The sequence below is a fragment of the Trachemys scripta genome, chromosome 16 (genome assembly GCF_013100865.1).
Source record: "Trachemys scripta elegans isolate TJP31775 chromosome 16, CAS_Tse_1.0, whole genome shotgun sequence".
Lineage (NCBI taxonomy): Eukaryota > Metazoa > Chordata > Testudines > Emydidae > Trachemys > Trachemys scripta.
In genome coordinates, this window is record NC_048313.1 from 5,951,987 (window position 1) to 5,973,313 (window position 21,327).

General features: G+C 60.5%; 2 protein-coding genes across 2 annotated transcripts; one reads left to right on the forward strand and one right to left on the reverse strand.

The window, feature by feature from the left end:
* Positions 1–599: 599 nt before the first annotated feature.
* LOC117889151 (peptidoglycan-recognition protein SC2-like) lies at positions 600–5,438 on the forward strand. The gene is made up of 5 exons (XM_034793020.1): positions 600–627; positions 983–1,054; positions 2,555–2,756; positions 4,011–4,129; positions 4,650–5,438. The coding sequence occupies exons 2-5, from the start codon at positions 1,000–1,002 to the stop codon at positions 4,832–4,834; spliced, it is 561 nt and encodes a 186-aa protein (XP_034648911.1). The 5' UTR covers positions 600–627; positions 983–999; the 3' UTR covers positions 4,835–5,438.
* Positions 5,439–5,724: 286 nt separating this feature from the next.
* On the reverse strand, positions 5,725–13,830 carry QPCTL (glutaminyl-peptide cyclotransferase like). The gene is made up of 6 exons (XM_034793019.1): positions 13,259–13,830; positions 9,160–9,447; positions 8,698–8,850; positions 8,422–8,521; positions 7,723–7,839; positions 5,725–6,925 (listed from the first exon to the last, which is right to left on the reverse strand). Exons 1-6 carry the CDS (start codon positions 13,478–13,480, stop codon positions 6,780–6,782), a joined length of 1,026 nt encoding a protein of 341 aa, XP_034648910.1. The 5' UTR covers positions 13,481–13,830; the 3' UTR covers positions 5,725–6,779.
* Between the last annotated feature and the right edge of the window lie 7,497 nt (positions 13,831–21,327).

Below are 21,327 nucleotides of genomic sequence, written 5' to 3' on the forward strand. Positions count from 1 at the left end.
CTTGTCTGCTCTTAGTGCTGACCTCAGTCACTGTGTGTCTGGACAGCGCCCAGCGCGACAGGGCCCTGACCTTGGTCACTGTGTGTCTGGGCAGCGCCCAGCCCGACACGGGACTGATGTAGGTTGGGACCTATAGGCCCTGCCTTAATGCAGCGGGAGCTGGGGCACACAGCGTCTCTGGATCGGTCGGAGCAGGAAATGGTGGCACGGATGGTGGCTGACGTGCTGTCCCCCCGGTGTGGCGTTCCCCAGCTCTCCAGGCCAGGCTGTGCTCTGTTCCCAGCCTTGCCCAGGTTGGGATGAAGGTTCTGCCCCCGGGATCGCGCTGCCAGGCCAGAATTGCTCCCTCCCCCTCGGACGCAGTCTGTCGGCCCTGGTGTTGCTACAGATCCCTGAGCCCTGCTGCACGAGCCTGGCTTCATCTTAACCAACTGCAGCCCCGGGTGAAATCCCCCCCCACACACACACACTCCTTCCTCCGCGGTGGCTGGGCTCCCGCCAGCATCGGCACGACGGTTTATTGACCAACTACCTGGCCCCACCCCCGTCGCCTTGGCAGGTGTTTATAGAGAGCAGCAGATGCTGGTGCCCGGAGCTCATTCTCCTCCCAGCTCTGCAGGAATCCAGGTGGGCACATGCCAGCCCCGCTCTGCACCCCACAGGGCGCCGGTCTCCATGGCCCAGCTCTGCCCCCAGCCCGGCTCTTCTCCCCACAGCCCCAGCTGGGCAGTGTTAGTACAGCCGGGGCCAGCGCCAAGCCTGCAGCTCAAGGGGCTGCCATGGGGACCCGGGATCTCGGGGGCGAAGGGGGTCTGGGCAGGGCTGGGACGCTGCCCCCAGGCGACAGGCTGGGCTTGGAGCCCGGGGCAGCCGGAACGCAGGGGGATCTGCTACCCAGGGGCTCTGGGGATGTTTGGCCCTGGCCCAGCAGCGCCCCCTCCTGGGGGTGGCAGGCAGCTGTGACAGGCGCGTGTCCCCACAGGGCCGAGCGAGAGGAAGATGCTGCTGCTGACGCGGGTCGTGTTGCTCTCAGCGCTCTGCGCCGCGGCGCTCGGTGAGTTCGGATCCCCCGGGCCGGGGGTGGAGGGCAGGGCTGGGAATCCCTGATGCAGCGCAGAACCCAGGGGGCGGAAACGCAGGCGTGGGAAATTAACGATGGAGGCACCCGACTAACCCAGCCCCTGGCCTGGAGCCTGGGGGTGGACCTGTCCCTGCAGAGTTAGAGATGCCCCCCGGCTTCAGTCCAGCCCATCCCTCCATGAGGCAGGGCTGGGTCGTCCCCTGCCACCCGTTCCCAGAGCCCTAGTGTTCATCGGCCCAAGGGATGAGGCCCCAGGCCCTGCCCACGGGGAGCTGATCCCAGGTCACACACCTCCCGCCCAGGCCGTGTCCCCTGCCAGCCCAGCTCCACCCGAACTGCCCTGGGGCAACCAAGAGCCAGAAAGGGCCAGCTCCCAGCATGCAGAGGGGCAGCGAGCTGAGGCTGTGTGGGGAGGGCAGGGGAAAGGGGGCTAGGGAGGGGGAGAGCAGGGGCAGAGGTGGGGGTGGGGGGGAGCAGTAACAACACTAGCTGGTCCCCAGCTCCCACCAAGGCCCCGTTAGCAGGATTCGTTCTGGGAATGTCCCTGCAGCCAAGAAATCGCCCCTGGATCAGAGCAGGGCCCATCTACCCCGGTGCTCCAGCAGTGGCCAGTGCCAGATGCTCCAGAGGGAGGTGACTGACACCCCCTAGTGGCCCATGATGGAATAACCCGGCCACAGGGCAATTTCCTTTCTGTTCCCACCATGGAGTGGCTGCCACAAGCCCTGGGGCGGGAGCCCGTCCAGTCCCACGCTGGCTGGTCTCGTTCCCCATAGAAACCTCTGAGCCGTTGCTGGATCCTGCTCGTGGCCCAGTGACAGCCAGTGGCAGCGAGTTCCACAGGCCGATTGTGCCCGATGAGCCTTTTCTCAGGGTCAGATGTTCTGACCTTCCAGTTTGTGGGGCACTGGGCTCCATCCTGGTCACCCCGACTCGGAAGGGACCTGGCAGAGGGGCAGGGGGGTCAGCAGTGGGAGACCAGAAGGATCAGGGGCCTCCCGGATGCAGAGAGAGCGGAAAGGCTGCTGGGCAGCGGAGCCCGGCAGTGGGGAATACAAGTGACCGGAGGGGGCAGAGGAGACAGACGGGTTCTGAGCCGCACACCCTGGGCGGGAGCTTCCCCCGCCCGGGGGGAGTTCGGAGCACCAGCCCCACCCACGTTCTCCAGGCCAGCCCTTGCTTGGCCTCCCTCCAGCCCGGCCTGGCTCCCCGTTCACCCCTTTGCTGCCGGGGCGGGTGCTGCTGCACGGCGAGCAGGCTCCCGGCCAGGCCTGTCTCCAGCCCCATCTCATTTAACGCAGGGCTGCGCGTCCCTTCTGCGCCGTGCACGGCCTTTGCTGGCCCCACCCCCACCCCATTGCTGCCACCCCACTCAGAGCACCAGCCCTGGGCCCGATCCTGCTGCGTGGGCTAGGGCAGGTGGGGGGCAGCCACATTAACCCAGCCCTTTCTCCCCTCCCCCGCATGGCACAGGCTGCCCCCGCATCATCTCACGCCGACAGTGGGGGGCCCGGCCCCCGAGAAACAGGGTCCCACTGAGGACCCCAGTGCCCTACGTCATCATCCACCACACGGCAGGGAATCCCTGCACCTCACAGGCCTCCTGCAGCCGGCAGGTCAGGGGCATCCAGAACTATCACATGGACACCCAGCGCTGGCCCGACATCGGCTACAAGTGAGTGCGGCAGGGTGGGGCGGGGGCCTCCACAGAGCTGAGGGGCGTATTCGGGGCCACTGCCCCCAGGCAGCCACGGGGGGCAGGAGGGGTGACATGGGGGTTATACAGACTCCTTTCCATCGGGGGGGGAGGAAGCACCCTGCGAAGGGGGCGCTGAGGGATGATGGGGAGCCAGGGTTGGTGCTGAGACTTGGAAGTGCGGGAACCGGATTTAGGCTGGGAAGGGCCAACCCAGTAGTTCCTGACTGTTTCTCAGGCAGTTCCTCAGCAGTTGGCCCCCCGTGTGCCCCCGCCCCCCCCCCCGCCATGCCCTGCCCAAGTGCTGGTGCCCTGTCCCATCCCTCGCCCCACCCCAGCAGCTGCCGCACGTGCTCCTGCCCCTCCCCCAGGCCGGGACTCAGGGGGGCTGGAACACGGGACCAGGCTGGGCCTTGGCTCCAGACCCTCCCCCAAGTCCTGCCCCCCCATGAGTCACTGGGGGAGGGGGCAGGTGGAAAACGTGGCAGGTGCAGAGATGTGTTTGCACCCCCAGCCCTCCCAGCTCTGCAAGCCCTGCCTGCCCTGGAGGGGGACGGGGGCCACAGAGCCCCTGGCAGGGGGAGATTGGGGGGGGGCTGAGGGAGTCCCTGAAGAGCAGGGGATGGGAAGGGGGCAGTCATGGAGCTGGTGACGGGTTGGAGGGCCACAGGGAGCCCCTGGGCCATGCCAGGAGCTTGGCCGACAGACGCCGCGTGGCCTGTGCCCTGCTCGTCTCTGACACTGCCCCCATGCCGGTGTTATCAACACCTTTCCCCGGTGCCGGCCTGACGCCCCGCAATGAAAACCTGGCCGGAAATTTTGCTCCGTGAAATGTTTTGAGATGGCGACGTCGGGGGATGGAAACCCAGCTGGGAATTTCCCACAGGGCGGCGGGTCCCAGCCCTGTTCTCCTGCCCCACATCTGGGCCGGCTGCAGCCCTCCCTCACCCCCCACCTGTGTCCAGGTGAAGCCCAGTACTGCTTCCATAAGGGGCATTACTCAAAGCGCCACCTAATGGCCAAACAGTGCAATACAGGTTTCCCCCCATTCCAGTCCCTTTCCTCAGTGGGTCTTTAGCTGCATGGCAGAGGATTGAGCTTCTAGCTCCGAGGGGCCCAGGATCAAACCCGGGCAGGGCCAGTGATGACCCTGGGGGAGCTGCCGGGAGCGATGGGGAGGGGAGGCTGCAGCCGACGTGCCTGTCCGGGTCTCACACTGCGCTCCGCCTGCAGCTTCCTGATCGGCGAGGACGGCAACGTCTACGAGGGCAGAGGCTGGAGCACCGTAGGGGCCCACGTCATGTACTGGAGCGCCAAGTCGCTGGGATTCAGCTTCCTGGGCAACTTCTCCAGTACGTGGGTCCCGCCCCAGTCTTTGTTTCTAAGGTGTTTCCAGCAGCCAGCCTGGGCAGGGATTCAGTGAAGAACGAGCGTTGATTATGTCACTCCCCTGCCTTAAATAGCTTTACAAATGGCGGGAATCCTTTGGGCACTCACAGGGCGGCTGCAGCTGGGGGCACTGGGCACCGTGTGCCCCCTCCCAGCTGAGAGCTCGGGGGCGGAGGTTGGGATTCAGCGAGAGATCTGCCCCGGGGCTAACCCAGCTGGCTTCAGCGCCATCCCGCCAGGCTCCGCCACAGTCGAGCTCCCCTTGCCTAGGGCACAGGGCCAGGAAAGGGGGGAGGGACCTTGGCTAAGCAAATGCAGCTGAGCAGGGGCGATGCATTACCTAAAGGGTGGCGGGGAGTGACACTGACGTGGCCAATCGAGGGTGTGGGCAGAGGGGGGTTATTTATTCAGGCCACAGTCACATCCCCTGAGCAGCAGAGAGGGGCCAGGGTGAGATTAACAGGGGGCTGCTCTGTCCTGCAGGCAGAGCCCCCAACGCTGCCGCCCTGAACGCCGCCAAGAGCCTGATCCAATGCGTCGTCTCCAAGGGCTTCCTGAGCCGCAGCTACTTCCTGAAGGGGCATCGCAACGTGAACCCGACCGACTGCCCCGGGAACGCCCTCTACAAGGTCATCAGCAGGTGGCCCAGGTTCAAAGGCAAACCCTGAGTCGCTGCAGCCTCGGGGCAGCCCCTGTGCCCATCGCTGACCCCATCTGCGGCTTCTGCCTTCCTGAGCAGCACCTCCGTCCCCCAGCAGGGGGCAGCCTCGCGCTTCCCGCCCACCTGCTGCCTCCTGGGGCCTGGAGAGCAGGGATCTGAGAGTTGGGGTTACGCTCCGGTCTCCCCTGGGCTCTGCTGCTCCCCCTCATCCCGGGGGGCTCAGATTTCTAATGGCGCCTGGGAGCCACCTGCCTCCCCCAAGCTGCTTCCTTTGGCAGAGGCCAGGCCTAGCCCCTCGCTCCCACCCGGAACGGGCACGGCGGCTCAGCCCGGGTCCACACACAGCCAGGCCCAGGGTCTGACAGCATCCAGGGGTGGGGCCAATCCTCAGCCGAGCTCCGTGGCGACGGCCCTGCCAATCCCTGGGCAGCTCAGGGAATGTCGCCTCCATTCCCGTGTTAAACGTCTGAGCAATTCTCAATTCCAGAGTCAAACCCTCCTCTGCCCCCAGCCCCCTGACAGCTGCAGCGAAATTCAGCTGGACTCCCCCAGAAATTGGTCGCCATTTACCCCACCCCACAAAGGGAACCTCAGTGTCCCCCAGCTGACCCGCAGCTCGGCCTGGCCCCCGCAAGGGCTGGCTTTCAAAGCTTTCAGCCCCAGCCCCTTTCGCCCCGACAGTCCATTCCCGCCAGCCTCTCACCGACGGGGGGCGAAGTGTTTGGATCTTCACACGGCAGGTGCCTGGGAAGGACCCGGCGGGTGGTTCGCAGAGACCCACAAAGGGGGTTTTAATTCAAGTGCGATTTGCCTCTAACCCAGCGCCCCTGCGGCTTAGCGCTTGCTTTGATTGGGAGCGTCTGAGCAGTGATAATAAACCAGCTTCTAGCACGTGAAAAGTTGAAGCACCGTGAATCATTTCATCTCCTGTTAAACCATAACCACCCCCCGCCGCTGGGCTGGGCTGGGCGAGCCCAGAGGGTGAGATTAGGGTCTGTCAGATTAGCACTGACAGCCCCTTGTGCTAGGTACTTTACACACAGAACATAAAACAGACAGTCCCTGCCCTAAAGAGCTCACAGTCTTACTAGACACAGGGTGGGAGGGGAAACTGAGGCACAGGGAGGGGAAAGAGTTTTACCCAAGCTCACAGAGCCAGTCAGTGGCAGCACGTGGAACAGACCCAAGGGCTGCAGTCAAGTGCTCTGCCCACTAGGCGGTGCTGCCGCTCAGTCCAGAGGGAGGAGATGGAGGGAAACCAGGGGGCACTGGTTCTGCACGGGTTACACACAGACAGGCCCGGCAGGAAGGGGAGGGGAGCTAGGGTTGGCTCCTGGTGATGGGAGCTGGGGCTGCGGCTGGAGACCGGTGGGAGGGGGCTGGAGTGGAGGAAACAGCCATGCCAGCAGCAGTGTCCCAGCCCCGCAGTGCCCAGGGCTGCCCAGCGTGAGGGGCGCTATGGGGAGGGGGCAGTAGCCCTGATGGGGCAGCTCTTTGTTACCAGAGTCGCTGTGGAGCAGTCCCCAAGCGAGGCTGGGAGCCCGGTGCCCCCAGGACTGAACGGGCCCCAGAAACGGGAGCAGCAGCTGGAGGCCGCACTGCAGATAGCGCAGGCCTGGACCCCCCACAGCCCCCGGTGTCCTGCCCCCGGCACAGTCCGGGTTCAGCCCGGTTATTCCTGCTTCTGAGCCGTGGGCCCAACCTCAAGGGGCTGAAGCAAGAGGTTTCACAGATGCAGCACAATCTCCCTTCCCGTCCTCTCTGAGACACCAGCATCGTAACAGCTTCCCCGGCCCCTGTGGGGCTGTGACACCCCAGGCCCCCCAAGCCGCCTTGCCTGGTCCCTGGGGTGTTTTGGCCACTGGCCCCATGGAGCTCGGCCCAGGAGGGGCGAAGGATCCCGCGAGGCCCAGGGAGAGGTTGGTCCCCTCGCCAGGGGAGGGTCTGGGCAGTCACAGCCACAGGTACTCGGCCAGGAAGGCAGCCAGGATCTTGCAGAGGTTCTCCACGGTTGGGGGGTGCAGGTTCTGCTCCGTGTCCTCCATCGTGTGCCAGACCCACGGGAAGGGGGTGGCGATGAGGTGCAGCACCGGCACTCCTGCAGCCAGACAGATACACGGACGGTCAGCGGGGAACCACCCGGGACCTGCAGCGCTGCAAGCACCGGCCTCTATTGCTGGAGCTACAGGAGTAATTCCACTAGTGTCAGTAGTAGTAGATTATTATCCCCATGTGTCCCAGCCACTAGAGGGCGACGTGTGACACATTCTAAACCCACACATGGCCTCAGCAGATGGAGCCAGGCCCTCAGGGATCCGGGCACGACCTGACCTTACATCTAGGAGCCCTGTGCTCCCCTGACCTAACAACGAGCAGCAGGCCAGGTGCATTATGGGAACCAGGTTGGCCAGAGACATCAAACAGGTCAGGGCCAAGTGGCGAGATAGCAATGATGTGTTTATAAAGTCTTTCACCCCCAAGGATCCCAGAGCCTACGTTCAAATTGCAGCCACTTCTGGGGTGAAGCGTGCCAGGCAGGCAAACAACATTTATAAAGCATTTTACCCCCTTAAATAACAACACTTAGCTCTTGCATAGCCCTTGTCCTCAGGGGATCCCAAAGAACTTTACAAAGGGGGTCAGAATGATTCCCCCCACTTCACAGATGGGGAAACTGAGGAAGACAGCAGCAAAGTCACCCAGCAGGGCATCGGTAGAGCCAGGACCTGAACCCAGGTCTCAGTCCCTTGCTCCATTCACGAGGCCAGGCTTGTGGGGGAGCCTGGGGGAGTCTCACCACACATTCTGCCCTGGCTCCTCCAGGGAGGCCCCCCGAGCTGTCCACTCCCACTGCTCTGCGCCTGGACGCCCGGTAACCAGGGGCAGGGCAGGTACCTTTGCGGAGGAAGGGGATGTGGTCGTCTTCGACAGGCCCATACGCAGGCTCCCGCTGGAAGTACGTCTGCTCCCGGGGGTGGGATTGCAGCAGGCCCAGCTGGTGCAGACGCTTCTCTGGGCAACACAGAACAGAGGGTGAGGAATGGGCTGGTTAATGGGACCTGCGAGGCTGGGGACGTGGTGAGACGAGCCCCACAGCGGCCTGTCCGCTCACACCAGAGCTCCCTGAGGGCATGGAGACGCTGCTGTCTCTGGGAGCAGGCAGGGGAAAACGCCGGAGAGGGAGGGGGGATTTCAAACCTGACATGTTGTGTTTGAGGGAAATAAAGTGTTGGTGAAAGATGCCAGATCAACAGCCCAGGGGGAGTGAATCCCCAATTCCCAGCTCTTTCCCACAGCTGGGGCTAGAACCCAGGAGTCCTGGCTCCCAGCCCCCTGCTCTAACCACTAGACCCCCCTCCCCTCCCAGAGCTGGAGCGAGAACCCAGGAGTTCTGGCTCCCAGCCCCCCCCGCTCTAACCACTAGACCCCACTCTCCTCCCAGAGCTGGGGATAGAACCCAGGCACTTTTATTCATTGTCAGACAGATGCAGGACCATCAGGACTGGGGGAGGGGGGGGGGAGAGTAGCTGTCCTGCTACGGGTGCCTGGGGGGGCAAGCCCCTCCCACCCTTGGAAGGAAGGAAGGTTCAGTACCGATGCCGACGAGCCGGTCGAACCAGGAGGCGGTGAGGGGGAAGTGGTTCTGGATGGTCGGGTTTCGGGCCCCCAGCAGGTCCAGCAGGATAAACAGGCTCTGGAAGGAAGCAACGAGGGGTTAAATCTGCAGGGGCCCAGTCACCCCGGGAGGCTCTGAGGTAGAGATTGGTACAAGATCCAATGCACAGAGTGACCCCCCCCGGACAGGCACCCCCCCATCCTGAAAGATCCCCTGTGCAGAGCTCCCCAGAGGGGCAGGCGGGCGGCTCTCACCATAACCTGGAGCTGGCTGGTGCCCGGCTGGTGTTGAGCCTTGGCCATGTGTTCAGCCAGGTGGCGCGCCCCGTACAGGGAATCCCTCTCGCTCCACTCCCCGAAGGCCTCCTCGCCGTCCAGGAACAGCAGCTGCAGCGTCACCTCGGAGCCCTGGGGAGAGACACGGGCTCGCTCAACCCCGGCACTGCCGGACAGGTGAGGGGACTGCACCAGGACAGCAGCAGAGCTGGGGATAGAACCCAGGAGTCCTGGCTCCCAGCCCCCTGCTCTAACCATTAGACCCCACTCCCCTCCCAGGGCCAGAGATAGAACCCAGGAGTCCTAGCAGACCTCAATCCCCTCCCAGAGCCAGAGATAGAACCCAGGAGTCCTGGCTTCCAGCCCCCGCTGATTTTACCCACTGGACTCCATTCCTTTCCCCAAGCCAAGAGTAGAACCCCCAACCTGGGAAGCACTCACCTGCTCCTTGGCCTTCAGCAGCTCTGCGTCCAAGGCCGTGGCCAGCTCCAGCAGGATGGCGCAGGGCACGGCCGAGTCGGTGGCCCCCAGGAAGGTGCGGCCCTGCCGGTCGCGGGGGAAGTACTTGGAGTCATAGTGGCAGGCCAGGACCAAGCGCCGCCCGGCAGCGGGGTCCAGCGTGGCCACTACATTGGCAAAGCTCACGACACCCCGCGGGGTCCGATCCTCGAAGGCGTCCAGCTCTACCCGCCAGCCCGCAGCCAGCGTGGCCAGGCTATCCACAATGAACTGGGACAAGATGGAAAAGCCGTCAGGGTGCTGTCGGGGGTGGGGGGGGCAGGTGGCAGCGGTTTTGGGGATATCAGCAGGGAGGCCTGCGGGGGAAGGTTTCACCCTTCTAAGGCAAGGGGCAGGGTCGGAGAGATGCTCACTATCTCCAAAGGGATCTGCCCAGTGCAATGGGGCTAGGATGCTCCGAGGCAGACCCCACGCGCTGCCTGACAGGATCAGAGATGCAGCCCACCTAGCCTGGCATCCCACCTCTGACGATGCCCAGCACCAGCTGCTTCAGAGGAAGGCGACAGAACCCTGCAGTAGCAGCCGTGGGATGATCTGCCTCCCACGTTTGGGCTCATCCTAACTTAGAGACCAGCTCGAGCCCTGGCACGGGTTCACTCTCTCCACCAGATTGTTGGTACTGACCACCCACTGCTCTGGGTATCCTTGTTCTCCATACAAATGTCCTGTTCCTTTGAGAATCTTAGTAAGTTCTCAGCCCCGGTGAATTCCTGTGGCAGTGAGTTCCACTGGCTAATCACACATCACAGGAAGCAGGTTTTCCTTTTACCAGATTTGACTCCTCCCACCTTTTAATTCCCTGGAACGTCCCCTTCCAGGCGCAGGAGAGAAGCATCCTATCTCCCCTATCAAGTAACAACTGGTCTGGAAAGATTGCTGCCAAGATCCCTCTTGCTCATCCCACCCCAGAGTAACGATCCCAATCGGTCCCAGCTACACCCAAGAGGTTTTCCCGACTCTGCTCAGTCTTGTCCCCGGTCTCTGGACCCCCTTTGTTCGGTGCTATCCCATGTGAGATGGGGGCCATTCCTGAGCATATCCAACTGGGTTAGCACCCGGGAAGAGCCGGAGTTTGCATTCAGCGTGTGTTACGCTGCCCGTCACCAGTGAATTCCATCGGCATCGCGTCACCCCCCCCATTGTTATTTGTTATTGTTTTTTTCTTTGTTATAATGGAGATATCCCATCTCCTAGATACTGGAAGGGACCTTGTAAGGTCATCAAGTCCAGCCCCCTGCCTTCACTAGCAGGACCAAGTACTGATTTTGCCCCAGATCCCTAAGTGGCCCCCTCAAGGATTGAACTCATAACCCTGGGTTTAGCAGGCCAATGCTCAAACCACTGAGCTATCCCTCCCCTCAGCTAGCTGGTTCGGGTCTCTCTGAAATCCCTCACGGCCCTCTCTGCTCCTGGCTACCCTCAATAATTTTGCTACTACCCCAACTTCCAGATCATTAACAAAGATATTGGACCTTTAGCCATGACTGAAACTGACCACGTGAGGTACGGCTTGTGGCCTACAGGTATTTGCTAGGTACGGCACAGGTATAAAGCAATGAGCATACAAGCCTCTGGCCTGAGAGACAATAGCACAGCTAAACAAGGCATGCGGGCCAAGAAGCCTCAGCGTACGTTGCTAATCAGATCTCACAGGACAGAACGCTGGAATGCCTGAACAGCTGACAGGTGGAGATGTTTTAAGACAGGAACATAAGCAGCTGTCCAAGCATAGGAATCCAATGCTAACTAATTAACATATATGCTAATAAGCTTGAGGTAGAAGGCCTAGTGAACTATGGGAGAAGGGCACCTGACATTAGTAGGGTGAGGAAATACAGATGACAGCCGCGCGGCTTGGAGGGAACTTAGGTCGCAACCACGCACGTCGGGTCTTAGTCATTCTAACCACACTTGGCCTGATCTTGGGCCAGGAACCCACCAAACCTCAGCCCGGTGGTTGGGAAGATAAGTAATCAATGTAATTAATCCACAATCAATAGATGCGGGAACAGTCTACACTGTGACCCAGGCCAGCTGACTCGGGCTCGGGCTGCAGGGCTAAAAGTTGCCATGTAGATGTTCGCTCTCGGGCTGGAGTCTGGGCTCTGAGACCGTCCCTCCTCATGGGGTCTCGGAGCCGGGCTCCAACCAGAGCCTGAACATCTGCACGGCAGTTTTATAAACCCACAGCCCCAGCCCGCATCAGCTGAGCCGGGCCAGCTGCAGCCACGCCCCGGGTCTTTCATGGCAGTGTAGACACGCCCTGAAGCAGCTCTTTGCTTCCTGCCTCTTGGCCAGTTTTGGATCCAAGACAATATTTTGTCTCTCACGCCTTGGTGACTTTGCTTCTTTAGTCCCAAGTGGCGCTTAGAAGTTGAAATAACCTTCTCCATCAAGCAACGAGACTCTGAAGTCCCCTCTGCTTGCCTGGAACCGGTAGCCTCTCCGAGAAAGCTGGTACTGAGGTTTCGACCCCAACCTCCTTCCTATTTTCCACACCATTGGTACCAACGTGCACCATGAGCTCCGCCCCAGAAACCCATCTAGGGATCTCGTGACCTTTGCACCTAGCTGGTTTCATGGTCACCAGGTCCCCGTTGTCTACATTCCCAACGGTCCACTACCCCACAGCCCGTCTTCCCTCTCTGCTGCAATTCCACCCCCTGGAGCCATCTCCACAGGGCAGGAGAATCGCCAGGCTTCACTAATTGGGGAGCTTGGAGGATCCCCCACATCCTGCCTCAGGGTCCGTCCATCAGTCGATCCGATGGTGAGGGAAACCAGCCCAATCCCCAGTATTCTCCCCCTTCTTCCCGCCCCAACCAGGGACATTTCTGACAAATCGTTTGTCCGTCAAAAAACACCAACTCATCCAAATTGTGTGAAACAGGGTCAGGTTCGACGACGCTCCCGCCTCGAAAAAATGTTCCAACTTCCACATAAAACGTTTCGATCGCTTCGAACAGTCCCATTTTCTGGGTCAAACCAAGAATGTTTTGTTCTGAAATTTCGGCTAATCAGACTGAAAAAAGGTCAAAACTGAAATTAAACATGGGAAACTGATCAAAACGAACCGTTTCCATTGACCCGAACTGGCAAAGAAACGGTCTTGGGGGGGTTGCAAATACCCGAGATTTTTGTCCTGATTCGAGACAGGAAAATATTTGGAACTTTCAAAAATATTTGCAGAACGGGAAAACCAATTCTCAACGGCTTGAACCTCGGCATGCTGGGTCTGCAATGGACATGTCGTTCGCACAGACGCTTCCAAAATGCACTGCGCTTTCAGCACCCACTTCAAGCTTCCCCAAGAGGTGCAGCAGACCCAACCCCAAAGATCTTCTGCATCTCTAGTTCAGGCAAGGGCGACTCCACAAACCCAGCTTAGCTTTGTTGTTTGGGTTGTGGAAAGAAAAAAAAACAAAAAAAAAAACAGCCCCTGGCTGCCAAAACCCCCAGTGTAGATGCAGCTGCCATGGAAGTGTCGTTCAGGGAAATTGTTCCTACATGGGCAAAACTCTTCTGTCAGCGAACACTGCGTCTACACTAGGGGGCGGTGCCGGAGGACAGCTATACCAGTACGGCCATATCTGTAGAGCTTGTGTAGTGTAGACAAGGCCACAGACTAACCCTGCCCCCACTGCAGCCAGGGCCCTGTCACTCCTTGGGGCTGGATTCTCCCTCGTGCAATGACAAACACCAGTGCCCTGCGGACACTGAGTTAGCGGGTCTCTTGCGCCCACTTTGCACCAATGGCAGTGACTGCCCAGGGTCCCGGGTGCAGGGAGGCAAAGCCGCTGTTTGCACCGGAGCCTGAAACAGACGAAGCTGCCCCAGAGCAATTCCTGGCCTCGAGCCACTGGCTGCAGCTGGGGCAAACCCCTGGAGCGTGCAGGGCCCGAGCTTACTCTGGGGTCCCACATTCCAGGGTGTCCTCTGAGCCCGGGATGCGCCCCAATCTCCAGCACAGCACCAGGACCACACATCCCCAAGGCTTCGCCAGGCCACAGCCCACACTCACCTGCCGCACCTTCCTGTTGCCTGGGCTGCCCGGGTACCGCTCGATCAGCATGGGCTTCAGGAAGGAGCCCCAGAGGCGCTGGAGGTCCACCAGGGAGGCCAGCCGCTTCACCTGGCTGCTGGAGAGGCTCCGGGGCTTGTGGCCGAGCTGCGGAAAGGAACAGCGCTGGAATCCAAGGGACCGTTCAAAACACACCCCGCACCAGGAACGGACCCAGACCATCCAGCCAACAGCAGAGGGGTCCTGCGGGCTGGGTCTCGAGCCAGCGGCTGTCTCCTTCCTCGTGTTCGTACAGCGCCGAGCACAACGGGGCCCTGCTCCGTGACTAGGTCTCCCCAGGCATCCTGTCCCCAATACAGGCAGTGGCTGCGAACGGGGGGCGCCCTCCCACTGTGCCCCCCTGCGCTGCACGACCCCGCTAGGGTGATGGAGAACAGAGCACAAGAGCCAGTGAGAATTAAAGGGGCTCTCCCTGCCCCCACCAGAGTCAGTGGAGGGGAGATGCCAGCGCTGGTGTTGCTACTGCCTTTCCAAGGGCTCTGGGCACCTGCATGTCACACCCAGGGCCTCCCCCCAGCCTGCCAGCCCCTGGACTCAAATCGCCCAGCTCCCCTGCACCTTCCATGCCTCACTGCAACACCCCCCCCCCCCCCGGCACCCTGACCCCACCCCCCCCCCCCCCCGGCCCCCCTCCCCCACCCCCCCCCCCCTCCACCCCCCCCCCCCCCCCATTACCGGGCACCCTGCCCCACACCCCCACCCCCTCAGACACCCTGCCCCCGTGCCTCTGGCACCCTGCCCCTACGCTCAACATACTCCCTACCCCCCTCCCCACCCCCCAGGCACCCTGCCCCCACACACCCCATGCTCCCTACCCCAACTTTCTTGCCCCTCCCTGGGCACCCTGCCCCCTATTCCCGCCCCCACATCCCCCAGACACCCTGCCCCGCGCACCCGGGCACCTGCCCCCCATGCTCCCCACCCGCACCCCCTGCCCCTCACCTGAGCGCCGGGCGGGCCCCGCGGCTGCCCCCCACCGGCCCCGGCCCCCCAGCCCAAGTACAGGCCGGCGCCGGCCACCAGCAGCAGCAGCAGGAGGAGAAGGAGGCGCGGGGGGGCGCGGCGCGGGGGGGCGCTGGGCTCCGGGCCGCCCCCTCCCCGGCCGCGCCGGGCCCCCGCACCCGGCCCTTTCCGCATGGCGCCGCTGGCAGACAGCGAGCCCCGCCCACGGGGAGGAGCCGAGAGGAGCCCGCAGCCAGAGGGGCGGGGCAAACGCAAGCCACGCCCCCGCGCGGCGGGTCCCATATAAAGCCCCCAGCCGCTTGTGGGCGGGGGCGGTCCGCAAGACCCACTCACAGGAGGCGGGGCCACGACGTGTTACGCCCTGCTGGGGCGGGGACGCGCCCTTGGGGGAGGGGCTACACCCACAAGGGGGCGGGGCCAGGGAAGGACACCTCATCACATAACAAGAGCATATTACAAAATGTAACCCCTCCTCCCCCCGTGCACCCCTGGGTCCAACCCCCGCCCCAATACAGCCCAGGGTCTGACCCCCCCCTGCACCCCTGAGTCCTACCCCCCACCACCATACCCTTGGGTCCGACCCCCCTTCCCCTACCACTTCCCTGGGTCCTACTCCCCCACTGCATCCCTGCCCTGGCTCTGACCCCCCTTCTCATAAACCATCTCTGGGTCTGACCCCCCCCCTCAACACACCCATGGGTCTGACCCCCCTTCCCCTAACAAACTCATGGGCACAACCCGCCCCCCCAACACACCCCTGGATACAACCCCCCCCCACTGCACTCATGAGTCTGACCCCCTCTTTGCCTATCATTCCCATTGGTACAACCCCACCGTGCACCCATGGGTCCGACCCCTTTTCCTGTAATACACCCCTAGGTCTGACTCCCCCGCACCCATGGGTCTGACCATCTCCAGCACATCCCTGGATCCGATGCCTCATTCCTCTAATACACCAATGGGTCCGACCCACCCCATACACCCAAGGTCTGACACCCCCCCCATGCACCCATGGAGCTGACCCCTCCCAACACACGCATGGGTCTGACACCCCCCCCATACACCCAAGGGTCCGACTCCTCCCCAGCGCACCCATGGATCTGAATCTCCCCTCTCCAGTGCACCCAAAGGTCCGACCCCTCCCCCCACTGGGTCCCGATGACATGGGGATGAGTGCACATTTATGACAGGTCCATATGGAGAGAGCAAGCCCATGGAAGGACAGAAGGACAGACTGACTATTGCACCTGGGCCTGGAAAACCGGGGGCAGGGGAGCGTACAGGGATGGATGGGTGACTAGATAGGGGGTGCCCCTGCCCCCTGTGCCCCTCAATATACCAGCAAGGAAAACAGTGCTTAGAGCCCAGCTGGCAGCAGCTGGATTGACCCCCCCCCTTGCTGCTGGCACAGGGCCCGTCTGCAGCACTGATGTCGCTGGGTCGTTCTAACCTCATGGGTCCCGCTGAGGGTGGTCCCTGCGTTCGACCTTCCTCCTGGGCTGTATAACAGGGTTTATCACAGGATTTGCCCCTCACTTACATGGCCAAGAGCACTGTGTGTGAGGTTGTGTGACACACACGGGGTGCTCCCAAGTGGCCAGTGCTTGTGGTTTCATCACAGTTCCCCTGGTATTTGGTGTGTCTCTTAAAGCACCAGCTCCCGGAGTCATGGGATGGAGTGAGATACTCGGCTTCCATTGAAACATAAGTTTCTAGGTGTCCATGCACCAGCAAATAAAAAAATCTCCCCATTTTTTTAAGCTAATGATTTTTAAGCCCATGGCATGATTTTGGGGACCACTCCTGTGGTTTGAACGCTTGGGACTGGCGATGCTGTGTTGTGACAACTCCCTGACACAGCAAAATGTCCCAGGCAGAGCGGCTTGTGGATCCAAAAGTGTGAGAGAACAAGGGGAGGGGGCAAGTGGAAAGGAAGGCTGGATATCGTGGAGCTCTCCGGGCCCAGGGGCAGGCTGTCCTGGCTAAGGCCTTAGTACCGCACAGCTTGGATCTGAAGCGGAAGAGTGCGTCCCTTGGATAACCAGACGTGGTATGGTTCGGTTTACACTTGCAGACCGGAACCGCACTGCGGCTGACCCAAGCGCAACCAGCTGCCTCCTTGAAATCATTATTTATTATACAGATAATTGTAGTGCCTTAGAGCACCAGTCCCAGGCCATGACCCCTTGCACTAGGTGCTGTACAGACACAGAGCAGTCCCTGCCCCAAAGAGCTGATGATCTCCGGATAAGACACAAGCTGACAGGTGGATTCAGGCTGACCGGGGAGTCCTTGCTGGGCAGCACGACCGTCTGTGTGCTTGGAGCCTTTCTGGCTACAGAGGCATCTCCCAAAGGGAGCCCTAGTGCTGCTGGGGTATTTAAACCCAGACTGGATGCTGGGGAACGGATTCTCCCCTCCATAGACACTGGGGCCCCCCACTCGGCCCCACGGCAGCGTCACCCATCGGCTGGCAGCAGGCAGGGTTCCCTCAGCTTCATGCGTACTAGGGGCAGCTCCTCCGAGGTGCTCAGGGACTGACTCCCGCTTTGGGCCTACACGCTGCCCTTTAGTTTCTCCATCTTACGCCCGCTGTGCCACCCGGGGCCACAGGGTGGGGGAATCAGCAGCTGCCGCATCTTCCTGTCCACAGCAGCAGCTGCCCACACACACACAGCGGGAGGAAAGCAAACAGGGATGCCAGGACGGGGCAGAGGAGGACTAATGGAGCGGGGAGAGGCTGGAGCTGGGGGAAAACAGGGGTGCGTGGGTGAGACCCAACAAACTCATCCCACCCAATTTCTAGCTTCTGGCCCCTTGGGCTGGCATCAAACCAGAAGAGAGGCCAGGCCTCCTGGCCTCTTACCCTGCAGGACCCATCATGCCCTTTGGAGGCCTTGGCTCTGGCTTGGTGCCATCTGTCACGGAGCCCCATGATCGGGGCTACGCCCCAGCTTCGGAACAGCCTCTCGGAGGAATCCGTCAGTGGGCCAGGTCCCTCAGGTCTTACTCGTCCTCCAGGATCGGCCATGTGGCCTCCCCACCTCCGAGACTGAACCTCTGGGCTCCAGCCCTCCTGCTGCACCCCACGAGCTCTGCCCAGCGGGGCCAGCCAGGCGCCTGGGAGAGCCTTGTCCCCCTTGCAGGGACTGACGCCCCAGCAGCACTTGCAGGGACGCTCGGCAGCACTGGCAGACCTGTCGGGTTTATTGGTCCCTGGAGCCCACCATGGGATGGCCCCAGCTTAGCGCCAAGACACGGAGGTTAAAGCATCGTCCGGCCTGGTCAGCCCACGCCCAGCCAAGCTGGAATGGCTCCCACAGCCAGACTCTGTATCTCTCCCCATCTGACCAACTTGGTCAGTTCCCAGGTGTCCCTTAGCCTGCCCTGAGGCAAACAATCCCTTTCCCTTCCACTAAGTAACCATGAACATCTAGGGGAAACTGAGGCACACGTAGGATTCATTCCAATATTACAGGAAATCCCCACTTTGTCACACCATCACTGCCCCCCATGCCCGGACATTGGGAGGATGAGCACCCCCGCCCCCTGGTGCCAGTTTCAGGCCCAGTTTCTGGCAGTCAGAGGTTTAGGGACGCCCAGAGTATGGGGCTGCGTCCCTGACCATCTTGGCTAATAGCCACTGATGGACCTGTCCTTCAAGAGCTTATCTCATTCTTTTTTGATCCCTGTTATAGTTTTGGCCTCCGCGACATCCCCTGGCAGTGAGTTCCACAGATTGACTGTGTGTTGGGTGGAGAAGTACGTCCTTGTGTTTGTTTTAAACCTGCTGCCTGTTAATTTCCTCCAGTGACCCCTGATTCTTGTGGTAAGTGAAGGGGTAAATAACACTTCCTTATTCATGTTCTCCACACCAGTCCTGATTTTATAGACCACCTCTGGGGTGAATCACAACAGCTCTTTATACAGGAATCCTATCCGCTCCCACCAAGCACTGAAATGCAGCCACCTCTGGGGTGGAACACAGCAGCTGTTTATACAGGGCACAGCAATGCTACATTGCAGTTCAGGACACATCTACAATTTGCAAGTCTCTTCCCAAAGTCTGAGGTGCTCCCTCCTCCCAGATCTTGAGGCTCATACCAGACTTCCCCTGAGGCAGTGGAAGAAGTTGTTTTGAGTCATCTGGAGGCGGCAAGGTGCAGGTTATGTTTGTGGCTTGGGCGTGCGGGGAACAGGCAGGGAATTATACAAAGCAGAAGAGCCCTGAGGGCTGATTGAAACGATTCTGCTGCTACCCAGGAAAATCCCCTAAATCCCCTTGGCCTTTATAGCCCCAAGAAAAGCCTAAAATCAGCCCAGGCAGGAAAGAGGAAACCAAAGTGAAGGGCAGACTGGCTCTGACGTCCCTAGAGAGAATGGCAGATCGATGGGCCCAGCTGCTGTGGAGGGCTAATTGCCACAAATGGGGACTTAGCCCCAAAAGGCGTGCGTAGGACAGCTGGGTTAGGACCCAGCAGCCATGGGTTCTAATCCTTACTCTCCTGTATTCTCTTTATGTGACATTTAGCCAGCCACGATATTGCTCCGAGCCTCAGTTTCCCTGTGTAGAACGACCCAGCTCATAGGGCTGTTGGGAGGGAACTGCCCCTCCCCCCCTCTGTGTGTGAGGCTCAGTGACAATGATGGGGGCCCATACAGAGCGGGGAGCTGAGAACTTGGCGATTCTCGGGGGTGGGGGTCAGGGCCTTGTGAGAATGTACCATGCTCAAGTGTGAGCCAAAGAGTCCCCTGTTCTTTGCAAACAACTCTCACCTCAGACCGGGCACACTCATTACATCAAATACGTTGCTTGCAGGGTACTTGACCATAAAAGGTAACATGGGAGGTCTCTACTGAAAACTGTCAACGTATCAACGTTCACAATCCTGGTGTGACGTGTGTAGTGAGAGTGTTATATAGTGAGAGTGTCACTATATTGGCATTTATGCCCTTCTGGTCTTAAAGTGAAAAGGAGGATGGGGGCAGGGAGATCCCTCAGGGACGGCCTGTTGGGGGGAGCTGCTACCCTCCCTGGCTCACTGCTGGTGATGCAGCGTCACTACCCTACGGCAGAACAGTCAATAGAAAGCCACCAAAGACAACTGCAAACAACCCAGACCAGGTGGAGGTGGAAGGGAACATTGCGCCAGACAGGGGATCTGCCGGTGAATAGAGAAATGACTTTCAGTAGAACACCAAGTGGGGAGATGCCCTCTGCATCCCTTCACTGAGGAGTGGCTTGGGGAGTGGGGTTTTCATGCAGGTTTGGCTCCCGGGGAGCCAGCCAGCTCTGCAACGACTGAACGTTGGGATGGGCAGGACTTGCCGTATTAGCTAGGAAAGGTAAAACGAAGGCCCATTTGCATTGAATGATTTTGTTTTGTGTTGCAACCATTTGTTTCTCTCCCTCGCTTGCTAGTGGAACCTCTGTTCTTTCCTAAATCAACCTTCCTGGGGGTCGTTACAAGTGCTGTGCATCACCGGAGCGGTAGTTTAAGGTTAAACTGGGGCATGCTGCACCTTTGGGGGCAGAGGAGCTGGGATTCCTGGGGGTAACCAGAGCCATGGGCTGGATATCACAGGGGGGATGCAGCAAAGGGACTCGGGTGCACCCAGAGTTACCCCACAGTGCTGGCATAGCTCAGAGGAGGAGGCTGGAGCAGCTCACGCCCAGTTACCATCAGCCAGGCTCCCTCACGCTGGAATTGGGGGGTGACTCACTGTTCTGGGGACCCCGAGAACTGTCACATCAAGTGGAGGGTTTTTCATCCCCCTGGAGCACTAGGGAGCTGGGTGCCTTAGAGAGGAGATGGGGAGGCAGAGCTGCTACAGTTCAACCCCCAGCGTGCGGCAGCCCTCAACCCCCTTCGTTCCGCTGCCCCGTCACATTCACACTCGGGGCCCCGTTTTCCTCGAGGTGGCCGGATGGACACGCAGCTGATGCTGTGATGAATCAGGGCATCCAGCTCCGCAGGTCGCTCGCTGCCCACCCCACACACAGCATGGCAGAGCCCCCAGGGGCAAGAGCTTTTCCCCATGCCCAGCCCGAGGCACGTCCCGTCAGCCTGACAAGGGCAGACCCCTCGACTCCATGCAGCCACGTGTGTCCGTCCGCTGATGGGGAGATTAGAAATAGCGCCCCCCACCACTGCCACTCCCCGTCAGCTTTGATCCAGCTTGGTTCTGGAGCCCAGATGGGGAAGGGGATTGTGAGACAGGCCATGCAACCCACAGAGATCGCACGAACCAGCACGACCTGCTGCCCTCTGCTTGGCTGGGTAGCACCATCTCCAAAGGCCAAACCCACCCCTCGGCATGGAAGTAGGTGGCTGTGTTCTTATACTGAATGGCGGTGCCTGCTCTGCAAGGAGCCCAGAGGCGATTCCACCCCCAGAAACCTTGAGAGAGCCATCACGGGAGCCAGGCCCAGCCATAGTGCCGGGCCCAGCCTGAAGGAACCTTTTCCATCCGTTTCCACCCACCCACAGCACATACTCAAGAGCCTGGGGCGTGGCTCAGAGCCATGGTTGGGGGCAGCCCACTCTCTTGGAAGCAGATGAGCGCATGTGGGTGCCAGGGCGGTTACATAAAGTGCATGGCGAGCTGGGTGAGCATGGAGATGGCTCTAAGCCCATCGGTTTGGCTAATGGCTGGGTGGTCCGTGCTCCAGAGAGACCCAGCGCTTCCTAATGAAACGGCACCACCCGGTACGATTCCTCGACTCCAAGGCCAGCTGGGACCACGGCGATCTCCCAGCCTGACCAGCTGGGTGGCACAGAACTGGCCCCAAACCATTCCTGGAGCAGATCTGTTAGAAAACCAGCCAACCGTGATTTAAAAGTGGTTAGTGACGGAGAATCCACCACGCCCCAGGGTAAGTTGTGCAACTGGTTAATTAGGGGCTGTCCACACATTATATAACACTGGGGGGCGGCTTTAATTTTGCATGGTTCTTTCCATGCTACAAGCGGGGCTTGGAAAAATCACTCCCCAAATGTTACATGGTTTATGGACTCTCACTAGCTTCAACTTCCAGCCCTTGA

Coding starts and splice junctions, on each gene's coding strand:
- QPCTL (XM_034793019.1), bottom strand. CDS start 13,480: ATGGTCTGGGTCCGTTCCTGGTGCGGGGTGTGTTTTGAACGGTCCCTT. Junction 9,448..13,258: donor GCAACAGGAAGGTGCGGCAG/GTGAGTGTGGGC, acceptor ATCTTGTCCCAG/TTCATTGTGGATAGCCTGGC. Junction 8,851..9,159: donor TGCTGAAGGCCAAGGAGCAG/GTGAGTGCTTCC, acceptor GTCTCTCCCCAG/GGCTCCGAGGTGACGCTGCA.
- LOC117889151 (XM_034793020.1), top strand. CDS start 1,000: ATGCTGCTGCTGACGCGGGTCGTGTTGCTCTCAGCGCTCTGCGCCGCG. Junction 2,757..4,010: donor TGGCCCGACATCGGCTACAA/GTGAGTGCGGCA, acceptor CTCCGCCTGCAG/CTTCCTGATCGGCGAGGACG. Junction 4,130..4,649: donor CTTCCTGGGCAACTTCTCCA/GTACGTGGGTCC, acceptor TCTGTCCTGCAG/GCAGAGCCCCCAACGCTGCC.